Source organism: Mugil cephalus, chromosome 5 (genome assembly GCF_022458985.1).
Source record: "Mugil cephalus isolate CIBA_MC_2020 chromosome 5, CIBA_Mcephalus_1.1, whole genome shotgun sequence".
Classification (NCBI taxonomy): domain Eukaryota; kingdom Metazoa; phylum Chordata; class Actinopteri; order Mugiliformes; family Mugilidae; genus Mugil; species Mugil cephalus.
In genome coordinates this window covers 20,004,558-20,023,021 of record NC_061774.1, presented here as the reverse complement: position 1 = coordinate 20,023,021, position 18,464 = coordinate 20,004,558, and the positions used below count along the sequence as shown (strand labels likewise).

Sequence of the window (18,464 nt, the reverse complement as noted above, 5' to 3'; positions counted from 1 at the left end):
AACACACATTATATCCTCATTCAGCTGCAAACTGCACCAAAACATCTATTTTGTATTTGCCTCTGGTGGTTCACTTTTTTTTTTTTTTTTTCAGAGTTTCTCCCCAAACTGCAGCCTGCATAATGAGAGGAAATAAGACGCGGAGCTTCATCTCTGCTGCATTTGCTGCGTCTGCAGCTACGGCTGATGTTTCTTCCCAGGCTCACGAAAAAAAAAAAAGAAAAAAAAACTTAAGCGGCAAAAAGACACATTTTGCTTTGTTGCTCAAGAGCTCAGAGAGAAACCTCAGAGCGCAGACAGAAAGCATCTCAGAGTTACGCTACTTTATTATGTACCGATCTGAGCTATACAGTTTGGCAGCACCAGCCGAGTGTTCAAAAAGTCCTGAAATTGTCATTATAAGAAAACTAATAAGTGACGCATAATGATAAAACACAGCGATTAAGTCAAAAAACAAATTACGAGCCGATAGAAGAAGACGTGGTAATGGCTGGTATGCCCCATCGTGTCTGGTAAACGACGCTCGAAGGAGCCCATTGGACATAGCAAAACTGCCTCTCCCCATCATTAAGTTATTAGATTAGCCCGAGGCAGCGAGTAAACAACTTCAGACGTCTCGCAGCAGGCATACATCCCACCAGTCCTCTCTGTTATTGGATTACACAGGGCAACTTCTCCAGAAGACAAAATGACTCCGCGGAGAGAGAGCGAAGGCAGGGGATGATTATTGGAAAGCAGATGATGGGAAGAACAGAGGCACGGCCTGCTCCGACCAGACGCCTGCAGCACTCAGGATCGAACAAATGGCTAACAAAGCGGGAGACGGGGGAATGAATGCACGGGGCAGACTCCTCTCAAGGTCAACTAGCACCTCCACCGGGGCCACAGGGGGGGCCGCCAGTCTAATTCCTTATACACTTAGAGTAATTAAAACCCATCCAGAAGAAACGGGAGAAGTCGATGGAATTTTTGCTGCTAATGAGATGCTAATTTGTTGGCCCGCTAGGAATGGGGTATGAGGAAGTCAAGGACAAAAGATTTGTTCCTATTCTGCTGAGTGAACTCTTTAAATTATGACACGTGCCGTGCGTTTGCACGTTCGCGTGGAGTTTGCTGCAGTTCGCCTAGCACCTTTACTTTTGATAAAAAACATACGAGCGTCTTCTCAAGTCCACTCCAAACTCCTGATCATTTACCGAGCGGGTTCCTGTGAGTTGGGAGTAAAGCGGAGAGAGCGCCCCCGCCTCGCTGCAATGAGTGAAGCCACATACAGATCGCCCTCATGCTGCCTGAAAGTAGTCCAAGTCAGACCTGTTTTTGAACGCCCCACTGTGCCAGCCTTCTATAGACTCATTGAGTCATTCCAGGAGCACTAGGCTGCCTGTCCCACTTTTTTTTTTTTTTTCCAGCGGATATCACACAGACTCAGTGATATCTGCACTCACACTCACGTCGCACAACTTCCCTTTGCACATATTTCAAGCAATCGGGCCAATCCTGCCCTCTCATGTTTATTAATTGGGTTTGCTCTTTGGACTTGACTCCCCTCTGGATGGAGTCTACTCCGCGGTAGCAGCCAAGCCACGATGAGGCTCGCAAGCACCACGCAACAACAACAACAACAACAAAAAAAAATGCACCTAGATACCACCCGTGCTGCCAATCAGCCACGGAGGCTTTCGGGTCTTACACAGTAATAACTCCAATAAATCTTTATTAAAAAGTTAAATAAAAGCTTGTCTCCTTAACAAAGGGGGATGATCTAATTTGGAGTCGGCAGGGCCCGGGCAGAGCATCACAACCAGCGGCAGCGCGGCTCTGAAGGACACACCGCTGGGGAAATAACAACAATTAGAGCTGCCAATCACAGCAAATGCCAGAAGATGGATTTGGATGAGTTTCTGCTTCTTCGTCGGGCGGTTATACAAGAAATATAGGAAGAGGAGGAGAAAGAGAGAGGGAGGGGGGGACAACATGGGACGTGAGGTGTAATTTCATCACAGACATAAATCTGTGAATCATTTGGCTAAGCCGCGCGGTAAAGGCGTCATTTTAAATTTGCAGCAGCGCCACAGAAAACAACCGCTCGTTAGATCTCATTCATTCTGAGCTGAGACTTGTTGACACCTTTTGTAATTACTGCACCAAGTCGGACCCATTTAAACTGTCTGTTTAACCACTCGGGCACTGAAACACCTGACTAATTGATGCCTATGAGGCCTCAATAGATCGCTTTGTTTTATTTTCTTTATATGTCAGTTCTTATCAGCAGATGTTTGGAGTAAAATACATGAATATTTGAACCTGTGTATTATTTGAATAGCTTAATATTGAATGCAAAATAATAATAATAATGTATATTTATAAATTACATTTAATATGGAAGGTAGGGGGTTCCTACTTAATCCCTCTATTGGTTTGAGGGTCTTTGATCTACAAAATGTTGAAGACTCCTGGTTTATGGTTAAGTTAAGAGTTAAGCTTCTCCATCAAATCTGTACCCTCTCCTTTTAGTCGTGATCTCCACAAATATTATTTCAAGTCACGGCAACAAATTTGATTGGTTTGAAACGCGTCTCCTCGTCCCATGTGGTCAAATATATTCATCCTATATCTGCCTCATAAAATTTCAGTAAAATTAATTGTCAGCTCAGGTTGCAGTTCTCATGAGAAGGGGGAAACTCGACAGGTTAGTTACTGCGCCAATTCGTGGCTCGTCTTCGCAACTGCAGAACAACGCTGACGCGTCTCACAAGTACGCATGCTTACAACGATGTAGTTTCTCTCATGTTTACAGTTGTCTACTTGCGTCTCTGTTATTTTATGCCCGGCAGCTTGACCTCTGAGACTAGATTTCCACTACTTTTCGACCGAGCAAGCAGAAAATGAGGCACTCAAAGGGGCACCAACCACTTGGTATCACTCTTTAATGAAGTTGGAGGACGTCTGAGATACGGTCTCCGCATGCCTCGACTATCAATCAAGTGTCTCCGAGCTGGATGAGAAGCTAACTCTGGTTATGTTTTTTTGTTTTTTTTGCTGACTTGAAATACAGTGTGGATCATTCCTCCAGAGTTTTTACAGACTACGTTATTAGTGTACATGTCAAGCGGGATGTGAGTTAACGCCCCTTTAAGGAATCCTCAGATGCCCTCACAGCTGTTTCTCTGCCCTCGGTGCTGACTCAAAACTCTGCAATAAAAATCAGGTTTGGTGACATGCAGCCTCACATACTAATGCACTCCTCCTCAGAAATATTGGAATCCATAATTTATTTACCAAATTAAATTCTCTGCATGCACACGATCGGGCTCTCATTTTAAAAGATTAGATTTAAATATGCGTGGAGGTTTACACATCCTCATTTCGAGGCAAATTGACAACATCGGGCCATTGAGTGCGAGGCAATCTCAGCACACGGGGATGGTCTTATGATCTCTCTAATGTGAATCAAAATGAAATCCAATCATCTGTCATATCAGGGAGGATGCTGCAGTTTATCCATTATGTAGTATGGCCCTGGTTTGCCATAAAGAGATGAGCTAAGCCTCATTAGCTTGTCAAATGGCATTTGAGACGTGCATCGTTAGAAATTCCTAATGCTTCACCTATTTCCTGCTATTGATCCCGGAGAAGCCCGACGTTGAGACAGTCTGTCATCTCACTGCTTAAAAGACAAAGACAGACAAGGCCATTACTTTTCTGTTGTTTGCAGAAGTTGACTTCAAAAGGGCGAGATAAAAAAAAAATAAAAAAAAAAAAACCTCTGGAGCAGTCTGAGGCTTGGGAAAGCGGAGCGGGGCAGGTGGAGATGGAAGGAGAGGGGGATGCGGTGATGGAGGGAGAGCACGCAGAGATGGGAGATAGAGGAGTGGAGAGGGGAAGCCCTTTGATCTCTGGCAGAAGTGAGTGCTGAAGAAAGGAGACGGAGAGCAGCAAAGAAGATTGCAAACAAGGCATGCTCTCAATTCCCAGTAGCGGCCTGAACGTGGGGGGAAAGAGACAGAGAGGAAGAGAAAGAAAAGTCGAGCAGAGACAGAAATGAGATGGAAGGAGAGATGACAGGGTCACAGAAAGAGAGACAGAAAAGAAAGGAGGAGAAGGCAGAGAGGATGAAAATGAAGTAGAGGGAAGCAGATAAGACAGGGATGTTAAAAGGATTTCAGTCCGGGGGCTGTTTGGGGAGTTCTCTTAAGCCCTATGCTAAAGCAATTAGTATTGAACCCCTTCTAGGAAAAGTGCAGCCAAACCACAGCGGCAGGCTCAAACATAGTTAGCGTGTAACAACCAAGTCAAGCAAACCCCACGGTCCCCATTAAACCTCAAGTTTTAATTGGCGTGTCAGGACGGTGCCGCGTTTCACAGCCAGGAGTGTGCGCTGTCCGAAAAGCCCAGCGAGTCCACACATCCCGCTTCAAGTGGAAACCCCGACGACAGTAAACAGCTCCGCGTTGTTGGACTGAAAAGTCCCGGCGGCGGGAAAACAAAAGCTCAGAGAAAGACGAGTTGGGCGCTTCTTTCGAGTTTTATTGACACCAGTTTTTCAATGTTTCGTTTTAAAATTTGTAACAGAAATCCTTGAAAAAAAAAAGTCAATAAACTTGACTCAGTATTGACAGTAACACGGTGAAGTTTTGCTAAAATTAGCTAACATTAGCTATTGATTACACCACGGGTGCAAAACCTAGCTGTGGTTTTGTTGCATCAGAATTTGACTTTTTATTCTTCAGATGTTTCACTGGTGTTGTTTCTCTCCTTTCAAACGTTATGTAACCTCGTTGGCAGCAAGAGACTGAATTCCCCCAAAAAGGGTAAAAGTCTGGCTGAAAGCACACCAGTTCATGATAACTTCCTGCATTGTTGATCATTATTTTACTTATTTTTTAAAAAAAAAAGAAAAAAAGAAAAGAAAAGACTGCAGTGGCACTTTTAATTAAATATTCATCCACTTCAATTTATTTACTTTGACGGGTGTTAAATGTCAGCGCTGTGTCGAGTTAGAAAGATTAACTGTGTAATCAGCCAAATATATGCAGTTATTAGACATTATTATCGGCTTCCTTGCCAAGAGCTGGGTGAGAAGCTCGGTGCAGGTCTCTGGAAATATGGAGCTAAAACCAGCAGCTGGTCGGATTAGCGTATCATAAAGAAGAAGAGGAGGAGGAGGAGGAGGAGGAGGAGGGAAAACCTGCACCTGCTTTCCTATGTATGTACCATCGAAGACAAGAAGACAAGAGAGGACCGTGAATCCGAAATATACCGAAAACACGTGTTCTCCTCTTTTTTTCCACGGGTCCAGCACCATCTACACACAGTTAGCTCTAGTCTGACCACTTCTGCAGCTCTTTGGCTGCTTGGTTGAGCAAACCATGAAGAAAGCAAATGAAAAACTCCAGAGGGCACAAACAGAAGGCTCTTCTCGTTCTGAATGCATATTCCATCTGCATGAATATTTTCACAGTGACATGATAACATACAATGAATAAAGCGCAGGGCAGCTCTGTAACCGACAGTTCGTAGGTCTTCCCACTTTGCTGTTTGGTTTCCTAATACTTCCAGTCAGTGTTGCCAGATGGGAAATGAAGAATTGTAGCTTTAAAATGATGGTATGTTGACGGAAACTGTGGTATGTACTGAAACAACGAGGCAACGAGACACCCACCCACTCAGTCAATTGCACCTGTTACCGCATCGGGCAGGAGCAGGCGTCAGTTTGTCGAGATGTGAGGTCTGTTCACATAAATGAAAACTTTTTATTCTTTTGCGTGCACTGACGTGCCAAACTATCATATATTTGGCCTTATTTATCGTATATCTGGCAACACTGCTTCCAGTCTCCCCCTTTTTGAAGACAGAAACAAAATAGCGCCACCTGTTGGCTTGTAGCATTATTGTTAGCTGGCCATTGGCTGTATAGCCTTCGTGGTGCGTTCAAGTGTTCAACGTTCTGGCCCACGGCAAAGGCGACATGAGGCAACGCAGGTTCGTTTGAGCTTCATCAAGAAAAAGGAAAGTATCCGTTTAAGGTAAATGAAGATGATGCAACAACACATTTGACTATACTTATTGAATTAAAGCAGTGATACGTATGAGTGAAACACCTGATCAAATTGTATTTGGCACTTGGAGCAACTTTTTAAAGCAAAACTTAGCTTCCTGATCTGACATTGTTCAAATCGTCTTATTGTTACTCCAGCTGTCACTTCATCGTTCAGTCATTCGCTGTCATCATTCTCCTGCCTCTCGTACCTTCATCTTCTGGCTTCTAGGCCTCAAACTTTGACAACTTTTATGACCACGCTTTTCACATCAAGTCAGCTACTAGCTTGCATACATAGGGGTTGGCTTGAATCAAACGTGCCTGTAGGCCTCCTCGGACCGCTCTCCTGAAAATCTACTGCCGATTGGTGTTTTTTCTTTTTTCTTTCTCTCTCTCAGTGAATAACAGTCATCGCTGACTTGCAACCTCGGGAGGCTGTCACCCTCTAAAACGGCACGTCTGGCACCGACAAACAGCTAAAGTCACTTAAAACACGCGTTTCAGCCATTCTAACGTTTAGCTGAGCAGCAGCTGAGCGTCTCATCACTGTCTGCGTGCATTATGCCTCTGCTTTATTTAAAGGTGACTCACTGCGCGTCTGGAGGAGGGAGCTGCGGACAGGGAATAGACGCGTAGCCGAGAAAGTGTTGATTTGAGAACTTCATGCAGTTTTTTTGCCTCTCTGCGCGCAAGTTGAAATAATCCTGCCTGCTTGAGACAGGTTCGGACAAACCCGCACCGGCCGCTTACCTTGGAATATGGCGGCGTTCTGGATGATGAGGCGTTTGAGCTGCGCGCTGACAACCTGCAGGCCGGACTCCATGTTGCTGCGTGCAGCCACCTGATACCGCTCCTCCATCTTCTTGGAACAGCAGGTCGGGCCTTTGGTTTGGCAAACCTGCAGATCCGCACCTGGCAGGAAATCAGCAGAGACAGGATGGTAGTCTGGGCGAGCAGAGGGAAGAAGCTGCAAAAGCCACTGTTGTTTAATTTTCAAAAACTGGAGCCTTTTCCTTCATAAGGGCGGGGGTAAAAAAAATAAATAAAAATTCAGCATCATCCTCTGCATGTTAAACACGATCTCCAGCAGATTGTGCAGCTTTAATGAGTGTATGATCATTGTGCAGAGCCAGTGTTGGAGTCAAAAATAAACTGCTGCTTAAAAATGTCATTCTGATGCACATTAAAGCAACACACCACGGCTGTGTAGTTCTCCTCAGAGATCAATTTGGTCAACAGAAACTTTTCCACCACTCGAGGCTGCACATTTCACTCAGAGGATCAAAAAAAAATGTATTATTATTTTATTTATTTATTTTTATTTATTTTTTTTGCAAGCACAAAGATGAGAGCCGGGAGCGGTGCAGCAGGCAGACAAACAACCCTAGGTTTCAACATGCTTTCATTCTGTATGACATTAAAAATAGCCAAGAGTAAGATCGAAGTCGATGAAACAACATTTGTGCACCTGGCTGCGGACACCGAAGGTTGTTTACACAGATGAGAAATAATTGGATTCTTTTGAAAGGTGCAGATGTAAGCCGGTGAGAGAGAGAGAGAGAGAGATTTTTTTTAAAAAAAGAGAAAAAGCTAGGGTGACGAGGATGTTTCGTTGGGGCGATGTTAGCCGCACGCACCCCGATCAAAGAACATATGCCTCAGAGAAAGTATTTCAATTAATCCCCAAACAGACTTAGCAGTTGGAATTTGGTCTCATCGAGGATGGAGAGAGTGAGGGGCGGGTGGGGGGGGGCGGCGAGGGGAGGGGGGGGAGCTCAGCAGCTGCAGCGGTAATGGTGAGTGCAGTTTTCTGTGATGATGCGCTGAAGGACACGTTCCACAAAAAAAAAAAAAAAAAAAACTTTCTTTCTCGGTTTATTTCATGCCTTTGTCACAATGTCACACGTCTGCTGTGCGGAGCGCGAACTTTTGAAAGGGAGTTTTCACAACTAAACAACAACGGTGAAGCCGTTTAAAGTTTTATTTTGTCCACTTTTTGTGTCAAATCTCAGAGGGAGACTTCGAAATTTTTAGGTATTCTGTGAAGTTACAGGTATTTCAATGAGTGAGGGCTCAAACTCTCAAACTCTCTTACAGGCATTCACAACCAAACTGGAGGAAAGACGCAGGAATTCCCATTAGCCAATTTAAACCCAGGTTCCTATTCAGCGTCTCGTGGTAAATTGATAAGTCCAAGCATATAAGGATGTAACGGTACGTAAGGGCACAGCCACTCAAAGTTCAAGCACAAAAGGAGACATTCCCCCCGGCCTCTTGTCTGTGGGATTTGCTGCCTGAGCGGAGTCGGTGACAAGGGCCTGATTGATGGCGTGGTAAACAAATGTCAGGGGAGTCTGCCAGCTTCAGCCGAGGATAAAGAGACGGAAGCGGAGAGATTAATTTGGCAGCGTGGTGGGGCTCAGATTGCGAAACGTATCGGGAAAGTCTTTGATAGCTGGTGCGTCAAAAGTGGGAGGAAAAGCTTTTGTGGAGACGGAGGGTTTATCTTAATGACGAAAGTGAATATCTCCGTCGTTTTCAGGCTTTGTCTCTCTCTCTCTCCCTCTCTCTCATTTTTTTTTTTTTTTGGAGATCTTCAAACAAATGATCAGAGCTCAGACTCTAACAATGCAAACAGCAGGCACGGAGGCTGTTAAACTACCAGGAGATGCAACAGAGTGACAGTCTGGATAATTAATAAGTGCGGCGGACTCGAACAGCTTCTGCTGACTCCCCTGCGCACTCCTGACTCCCGTCAGGGCGTAAAGGTGTGCAGTCTAATGAGCGAAGGAGGCGATAAAGCTGTCACGCCGCACCTTTCGCGCGCACACTGACAGGCTTAATATCTTAAATCAATACCGCCAAAAAAGACCCCTGGCAGATAAAGATCAGGCTAATTTCAGACTGCAGGGGCAAAAATTATTGAGCTGTCAATAGCGCCACAGGTGAGGCGAGCGTGGCCGGAGCAAGAAAAGAGGGACGGGGGACAATTATCTCCGGCAAAAGAGACAGATTCATCCGAGCGTTTTGCAGATGATAAATGTGTTTCATTACAGAAGTTCCGCCGTGACGGTGAGGAATAAGGAAGTGAGGTGATTCCCTGTAGAGTTTCGCAAACAATAAAATCACGCCGTCTAAATAAAGCCTTCTTTGTGACTGACAGATCCCTTGGGAGAAAGCTACCTCCTTCTCTTCTTCGCTTCAGGCTCAGCTCTACTTCTCCTCCTCTTGCTTTTTTGCTATTCCCTTTCATCCGTGCACGCTGGCGTTCCAGGCTTGTTTCACTTCACCTACCTTGAGCTTAATAGCTATTGGGCACCGGGAGCGACTTTCTATGAGGCTGTTATTGGTTAATCAGTCGATTTTTTTTTTTTTTTTTTTTGTGTCCTGATGGCCAATTCTCTCCAGCAAAATGAGAAGGGACAAGGTGCAGGGCTGGGGGCAATTTAGATGTAAATTTCCCCACAGCATGCAACCTCAGTTCAAGGTGACGCCTTTAAATTATTACATACGTTCAATCAATGCCCTGAAAGGGGCCCAGACACTTCAACATGCACAACAGCTGGCGTTTTTTTTATGGGTCTTTTATAAACGCATTGATCGGCCTTCGGTTTGTCACGGCCCGTCCGTCCTCAGCCGCCTGACAGAAAAGTTACTTCATAAAGGGCCACTGTGAAAACTGCAGCAGGGGCTCAGTCAGTCCTGTGTACACACACAGACGAGAGGAGTCCCTCTCCTCTCATCTTTAACAAGCTATGGGACTCCAAGTCAAGGCGGCGAGGACGGCCGCCGAATGCAGCGAGTGTCTGAGCTTCCCGGCGCCAATTAGAAGCCTATAACTATGCAAGTTTAATTATGGAAACCATGGGGGGAAAACAAGTTGTATTAAGATATAGAATATGCTAAAAGCTGTTCATTACGAGCATAAATTATACAACAGCTACCAGTGCTGAGTGCGAGCGCGAGGGAATCCGCGGCTTCCTCTCCTGGGCAAAATGAGCCGGCGTCACTTTGCAGAGACAATACGTGAAATAGAGATAAAGCAATTTTCACAAGCAACATAAGGAATAATAATATCATTAGCTGCTGGGGGTTACTGTTGTTTTATTTAGTATTTTTAGGGCTTTGCTGGCTGCTCTACTTTAAGTCATTTGATGAAGCATTAATTTGAAAGCTGGAAGCATGAATGTCAAAGAAGCCGTACACAAAAGAAAAATGAGGCTGTAAACACGAGACACTGAAGTAAAGAACTGAGTGAGATAAAACACAATCCGTGTTTAATTGGACCAAAAGGAACTGATCCAGCTATTAGCAGGGTCCAATGTCATCTAAGCAGCATCTGCTCTGTATCGCTCAGGGTTTGTTTCCGTGATTAACAGCGAGTCTGGACGACCTGCAGCTTGTTACTGAGAAGGAAAGAAGAAGGGGGGGAACAAACGAGGGGGCGGAGGAAAAGGGGGAGAATGAAGGGAGTCGGGGAGGAAGGAAACGAAAGGAAAAGGAAGTCTAGGAAGGAAAAGAATGCAAGGAAAGAAGGAAGGAAGGAAAATGAAAAGAATGAAGGAAGGAAGGTAGGAAGAAAGGAAGGTAGGAAGGAAGGAAGGAAGGAAGGAAGGAAGGAAGGTAGAAAGGAAGGAAAATGAAAAGAATGAAGGAAGGAAGATAGGAAAGAACGTAGGAAGGAACATGAAAAGGAAGGAAGGAAGGGAGGAGGGAAAGAAGGAAGGAAGGAGGCAAGAAATGGACATGAAAAGGAAGGAAGGAAGGAAGGAAGGAAGTGGGCAAGGAAAGGATGTGAATAGGAAGGAAGGAAGGAAGGAAGGAAGTAGGCAAGGAAAGGAAGGAAGGAAACAAACATAAAAAGGAATGGAGGAAGGAGGCAAGGAAAGGACATGAAAAGGAAGGAAGGGAGGAGGGAAGGAAGGAAGGGAGGAAGGAAGGATGGAAGGAAATGACATGAAAAGGAAGGAAGGGAGGAGGGAAGGAAGGAAGGAAATGACATGAAAAGGAAGGAAGGAAGGGAGGAAGGAAGGATGGAAGGAAAGGACATGAAAAGGATTGAAGGAAGGAAAGGACATGAAAAGGAACGAAGGAAAGAATGAAGAAAAGAAAATGGATAAAAGAAAGAAAAGAAAAGGAAAGGATGTGAAAGGAAGCTAAATTATATAAAAGGAAATTAAAGAAGAAAGGAAAGGCACCACAGAAAGAAAGAAAGAAAGAAAGAGGCGCAGTGTGGAGTATTTCTCTGCTAAAAACGTAAAGTGGCAGTTGTCGGCTCAGCCTGCAGCAAACCAGCACTTCTCTTCCATTTGCTGAGGATGAGACGCTCGTCTCATGAATCAGGTGAGATCCTCCACGTCCTCCCGCTCGAACTGCGCAGCCGCTTTCACGCTCACGTCCCGGGGGGGGGGGGGGGAGTAAGCGTCGATCTGCCGCTTGTGCCCCTCCTGCTCATACAGTACGTGATGATACAACTCAGTGAACTGACACCCAGCCTCCATTTCAGCCTCCAGCCACTCGAACCACCCACAGCCACAGCCACAACAAAGACATGAGTGGTGCTACTCCCACAGCCGGATTAGCTGCTGTTGGTTCATATCGCCCCTCTAATGTTGTTGGTTTGTTTTTCCTGTGCTCACTTCTTCATCTTTTGAATCACGCTGGCGGAAAAGAAAAACTTTTTATTTTATTGTTTTTTTGTTTTTTTTCTTGCTCTCGGCAACACATGCAGCATGATCAGAAACCTGCTCCCCCACGCACACAGTAATACTCCACATCAACACAGGCCACAAACACACAAGGAAAATGATACGTCCCTCGGTCAAATCACAACTGTCACAGCTCTCGACGTGTCAGTTCATTAATCTGTCATTTTCTGTACACCTCAGTTGATCAGTCTGCACAACGACTGATCGATCAACACCCCCCCCCCCCCCCCCGATCCAAATTTACTTGTCAAAATGTTGCAGAGCACAAAGTTCAGAACAATTAACAGGAGACATAACTGTGACTCCAACTTATCCGGTATGAATTAATGACAAGGATATATAATGGATGAGGCAAAAAGAAGAAAAAAAAAAAGAAAAAGAAGAAGGAAAAATAGGACAAAAGTGTTTTAAACACACAAAAAACTCACTGCATATTTCATATTTCATGCAGAAACGTCTCATTAGGACCAAAGTGGAGGAGCTGAGAGTTATGGAAATGTTACCTGGAGTAAAAAAACGCCGCCCCACAACTCTGTTTCATTAAGCGTATTCGTTTTGAAATGTTTATGCAAGCTTGAATAATGTATAAATGGTTCGTCACCGGACACAAAGAAAGTCCTCTCTCTCTTATTTTATTCTTTTTTTTTTTTTTTTTTTTTTAAAGGTAGCTGTTTTTATAGTGAAGATTTATTTAAATGTGTCCACTTTAAACTTTGTTTTTTCTTTTTTTTTAATTTTCTCCCATATATTTCACCAAACTGGGGATAACGTCAGTGCATCAGGACCAAGATTTAAGTTTTATTTCTGTGCCTGTTCACTTCCTAGTTATTAAAGCCCGGGGGAAATGGAAGAGACAGACATGTATCTCAAGGGTTCAAGTAGCTACGCAGGTACAGTTGCATCAGCACCCTCTCAATGAGGCAAATGTTCAAACAGAAAAAAAAAGGTGTGGGGAGATTTTACCTAGCTAGGTACATTAAGCCTTGATCTTGATCTGAATTTACTGGTGATATTTAAAACCCATTACAAATGCACTTGGTTCTGATAAAATGCTGGTGTACGTACAAACTGCACATTTAATAATTTAAAGGTTACATAAGGTATGGATGAGCAAATCTATATATTTTCAAAGGGTTTGGGTTTGATCAAAAAGGCTTGCTTACGCTTTGCAAAGGTGCTGCTATTAATACCGAGCACAGAAACAAAAAAAAAAGATTATCTCTCTCTGCGTTAATGATCTTTGAGAGAGGAGATTTCTCTAGCAAAATGAACGTTTCATCACAGGTCTCGGGGAGCCTAAAGATGCAACTTCCGCGCTGATATCTGGGCTTTATTGCACACGAATCTGGTGCTTCATCACGAGTCTCCTGATCCACAGGCAGCTCATAAAACCACCAATTAATCAGCTACAGAAAGAGAGAGAGAGACGGTGGAAAACCAACTATACACACTGACTGTTACTGGCTGAGGTGGATTGTCCTTGATGGTGACTGATGCCTGGACTGAATCTCGGTGTAAGCGACGGCTGTGAACTGAGTGGTGTCCGGCTCAGACAGCTGGCCTGCTCTGCTTCAGATTCAGAGATGCTAAATATTTCTCTTGGCCTGCGCTTCCGCCGTTGGCAGATAAAACGCTCAGTGTGGAAGGTGTGTGATTAAAGATGGATGCGTGGGGGAAAGTAGGGCTCGGCGGTTGGGGCTGCACGCACCTTCCACGATGGGAGATTAATATGTAGCAGGGGGTGGTGGGGAAGCGTGACCAAATATGCTTCAAAGTGCATCGCGCTTTCTTTCCTGCCGTTTGATTTGAAGCATTTCGGGGATTTGTTGCACTCCCTTCATGTCCCACGGAACATTTAGCATTATTTAGCAAAGCACTTTGAATCAGATGGGAGTGCGGCGAGTGAGAAGTGCACGCTGAGGATGGAGAGAAGACATTAACCTGGAGCTCTTCCCTTGTGCTGACACGACACTAAAACACCCAATTAACATCTGCAGCTGGCTGTGATCAGCCACATGAGAGGATTCTCCATTTACATACTGAATGCAACAGGCTCCAGAGCGCCGGCCATGCTGTGCTCTGCAAAAAACGGGAAAGCGGATTGTCTGTGAAGGTTCTCAGTCATCCAGGTCACGGCGTAGCCAAAAAGCAAAGCGGAAACAAAGCTCAGTACAGTTGCCTTTGTTTGCTGCTGCAGCTCTCCTGCACGGCTCAGATTTTTAAGTGACTTTTGTCAAGGTAAGACTGAATACACACGGGGAAAAAAAAGCATTGTGGTTGGATAAATGCATCTTTCTGTTTGTTGACAATTCACATCACACCGCTCATTTATATTCTGTGACAATGTGGCTGAGGAAAAAGCTGCCAAGAAAGCAGCCTATTAATCAACTCTCAATAAGCAAGAGTGTCCCTCTTTGTCTTGGTGCTCACACCCATCATCACACACTGAACAGCGAGCGTCAAACTCGAGCAGCCCACATAACCACAGGCTGCAAAAGCATGCACACATCTCCTTCCAGTTTTCGAAAGTACAGATCGAGCTAAAGTTTCGGGAAAGGTTACTGAGCTCCATGCTTAAATCAATACCAGAACAAATCGATTTTGTAAGCTTTTTATTTAACAGTGTGGTAGTTTTAAGGATGTGAGTTATCCTAATGTGGGCTTAAACATGTGTGTGTGTGTGTGTGGTGTGTTCAGGTGCAGGTTTTCTGTTGGAGGTGAACCTGCTATTGGAAAATAACTGGACATGGGAGAAGTCTCTGTTGAGCACTGATATGATTACCATTTATGACTTTAATATGGAAACAATGCCTTCTAGGAAGAATTAAAACAATTCTGTTGAAATCCACTGCTTATTACCGAGTTAATGGTGCGACTTTTCCCTGTGTGGTTTATGTAATTCATCCTGCACATTTAAGGAGACACTTAACGAGGTAGATTTTTTTTTTTTTTTTTTTTTTTTTTTTTTTTATTGCAGGTTGGCAACTGTAGCCAGAAGCATGGAGTGTGTGTGTGGGTTGGCTCTCACTGCTGTTTCTGAAAAGGTCAGACTCTATAGAGAACTGTTGAAATGATAATGTCCTGTGCAACTACACAGTGGAATTGAATTTAAGTGGTTTTAGTTTGTGCCGAAACAGTAGAATCCATCTCCACAATGAACCAGACGTGCGTAAAGCACGGATAAGAAAACTGTCAAAAAAAAAAAAAAAAAAAAAGAAGAAGCTTTGGACAGAATATAATAATATGTGATACCGAAGCTAGGATAGATTAATAGGAGTTACCTTACCTGACACTGGGTTTTCGGGGACCCACTTGGATCCCGGGTGAAGAGACTGGAACACCGTGCGCACCTCCTGGCAGTTTGGCACCTGTCCGCCGGGCAGAGAGAACAGCTGGAGGAAGGCGCACAGGAAGAGCGCACCGTGGACTGATGAACCGACCATGGCAGGCGAGCAGCAATCTTCTAACCCGGACAGAATTGAGCAACAGACAGCAAAGATAAACTTCAGCGCATTAAAAAGTTACAAGAGGATCCCGCGTTAGCGCCGATGGAGTGAGGCTGCAGCTCCCGGGTTCGCTCGGATCAGCATCCTTCCTTTCTCTTTCCCCCCACCTCAACGGTTTGGCCCCCCCGCGGAAGGCAGCCTGACTGAACCTCTTGCTAAAGCTACACCGGCGCTGATAACTTATAAGTCCCTCTTCACTTGCGGCACTGACTCTCCGCTCCGTGCACAGATGAAGGAGCCCCGGATAAACGGCGCGCGTTCCCCTCAAAAGCGCGCGCCACGACGTGAGCCTAGCTGCGCGTATACGGAGATCTCCTCTCTCGCGCGTAATAGTAAGAGATGTGCGCGGAGACGTTGGCCCTGTGTGGGTGCAGGAGTGGAGATAGAAGGAGGGGAGTAATACGTCGAGCTGCTGGCGTTTTAGATGAATGGCACTGTGCGTTACAGGACGCAATTAGGGTACGGTACATGTAGGCTACAGTTTACAGCAGAGGCGCACAGAGCGGCCAGGAGCTGCACGTATATTACCATAAAGATATCACACCGTGGCGACAGATTTGTATGAAATTGCCTTTTATTGTTCAACGACATGGAGGAGGATAAAGAAATTATGAAGAACATTCAGATGTCTGTACAAAACAAGCGGAAGATAAGATGTGGCCACGAACGACCTCATCTTATCTTCCGCACTTACATCAACTTACGCAATTTTATTTTACACTGATTACTTCTCCATATCAATTTGATCTTGAGTGCCCATCTCGCTCTCACTCGGCTCCATTAAAGCTGAGATGGTGCCATCTAGCGTTCAACCTGCATATCAACGGACACGACTGAGGAGAGCACCTCTAATCCTCTCTGCAGACTGAAGAAAGATGAAGCCAGAGAGATTAAGCAGGATCTCCTACTTTATTTCTATACAATTACAGTCTGATATGTATGTGTAGCTGTTTTACAACATCTGGCGGTTTGCAGATGGATACTGTGCAATTTCGTTGACAGTGTCAAGTATTGAAATTACGGAGTCATCCATCTGGAAACAGCAAGACAAACAGCAATGTCAAAGAAGTGTTACAACGCTTCAAACATCACTAGTACAAGGTTTACAAAAAAAAACAAGGTTCTCCCTTTTTGCCTATGATGAAAGTCTTTTTTTTTTTTTTTTTTGCCTTTCAAGTGCTCCTCAAAGCTTGGAGAAACAAAAAAACAAAAACCCCACATCGCCGTGACAGTCTGAGGAACAGAGAGCTTTGCATGGATTTGCACAGCAGAGACTGGCAGAAGCTGAGAGCAAACCAGCAAAACTGGCTGTAAAAAACCCCAGCAGAGTTCCACCTTTTTCTAAGAGCCAACGAACAGGCCGGTGGGAGGTAACCAGCAATACCTGAAGTGCGCAAACTGCAGTAGGTCAATGTGTACTACCTGCACTGTGAGCACTTTGGGACTGCAAAGTTGACGACGCGTTGGGATTTTAGATCACGGAGTAATAAGGCAGGATTTGGGCACAAATTGTGAGCAGTTCATCTTTATGCAACACAAGGTTCACTGTGGCACCATATTATGTGCAGTGAAACCCAACCACAGAAGAATGATTTGTGCGTCACTGGCATGAATAATTTAAGGGTGACCATACACTATGAATATGCATTCTGTTACATGATTAGATTGTATGTTAAGAATGATTTAATTTTGCTAAATTACACATTATATTCATACATTTCAATGGTAAAAAAAAAAAATAAAAAATTTAATAATTAGCCAACATAAATTATGAACAATTCAAAGAAACATATATTTGTGCTCTAAATAGAAGAACTTTAGTCTCTTGAACACAGAGACTAAGCTGTTTCCAGGGCAAACGTAGTGAAAAAATATATATTTCAGACACTGAAAAAGAACAAGCCCTCCAGCCAGAAGGAGCAACTAGGGCAGTAGATGCTGAGCTACTTCACTAACTACACTAGATGCACCTTAGCTGGAGAACCATAAGAGGCAGGGTGGGGGGGGGGGCTGATGCACTGGATTCCTTCCAGCTCCTGCAGACGATTCACTCTCAGCCCGGGCCATCTGAAACAGAATCAATTGATAGTGACAGATGAGTAGAAATATTTAACCTCATTCTATAAATAATTTCTGCAGAATGGATGCATGTTCTGCAAGCTGCGGAGCTGTCTGTGTGTCACGTGGTCTGGTTAAAAAAAAATAAAAAATAAATAAAACTGGAGCTTTGCGGTGTAATAGAAGGGAACTCACGATTAAAATATCTATTACTTTCTAAAAAACAAACCCCCACACAGAATGGTCGTTGATTATTATTGGTTGGTGGTCGTTTGCCCTAATTCGAAAACTTCCACGTGAGTAAAACAAAAACATAAGTAAAACATGAGGCGAGTCTCGTTTTAATCGCTATGCATCGTTTTAAAACACGGCACTAGGATTTATATGTGCAAATAACATCCTTTTTATCCTGGCTTTTAAATAAGTGCATATGCCTGTGAAGCAGAAATGGATTTACACAAAGCGGAAATAGTCCATAAATGACTTAAAATGCAGCAAATAGTGAAGAAATGTTTTTGTATTAGAACTATATTGCCAATTATGTGCGTTTTTCTTGTTCTTTCAGTGCGTAATAATTGCTCGATTCCATACATTAAATCTACTTTCTCTGTCTGCCCATGCCTTGCGCACACGAGGGGGGGAGTTTAAACTTAAGAGGCTCCGTTTTCGCAAATTTAAGCACAAGATCCAGTGTCGTAACTCTGCAGCCGGTTGTTTTTAGCTTGGAGACTTTGTGCCTGAGTTATAATGACTTTATAGGCCAAACGAGGTCGGAGAGCTCTGTTTTCACAAAGTGGCGCCAAAGGTCTGGTGATGCGATGCCGATGTGCGCGTCACGCAATTAAAAAATGGATCTCAATGACAATCACATCCGCTTTTATCCAATTACGCAATTTATACCAACACAAGCAGCTGCCAGGCGGCGGGTGGATGGATTTGTAAGCTTTTGCGGATTAATATGAGCTCCGTGTGGCAACCGCCCACACCTAACAAAGACCTCAGCAAATGAACTTAAATATAGTAGCTCGTGATGGACAGAATACGTAAAGTTGGACCGTTCCGACTGTTCATATATAAAAGGCGTTATTGAAAACCGTTGCATGAGACGAACTAGACAGCGATTCACCAGGCGAAATAGATTTTTTCCAGATT

At 44.3% G+C, this 18,464-nt stretch overlaps 1 protein-coding gene across 1 annotated transcript in view; it reads right to left on the bottom strand.

The window, feature by feature from the left end:
- The window catches only part of gpc3 (glypican 3), a 112,405-nt gene extending 95,473 nt beyond the window's left edge, over positions 1 to 16,932 (bottom strand). The window contains exons 1-2 of the mRNA XM_047585957.1: positions 15,035 to 16,932; positions 6,791 to 6,952 (exon numbers count right to left, since the gene is read on the bottom strand). Of these exons, the coding sequence (XP_047441913.1) occupies positions 6,791 to 6,952; positions 15,035 to 15,191 (319 nt within the window). The 5' untranslated portion in view covers positions 15,192 to 16,932. The remainder of the gene's footprint in view (positions 1 to 6,790; positions 6,953 to 15,034) is intronic.
- Between the last annotated feature and the right edge of the window lie 1,532 nt (positions 16,933 to 18,464).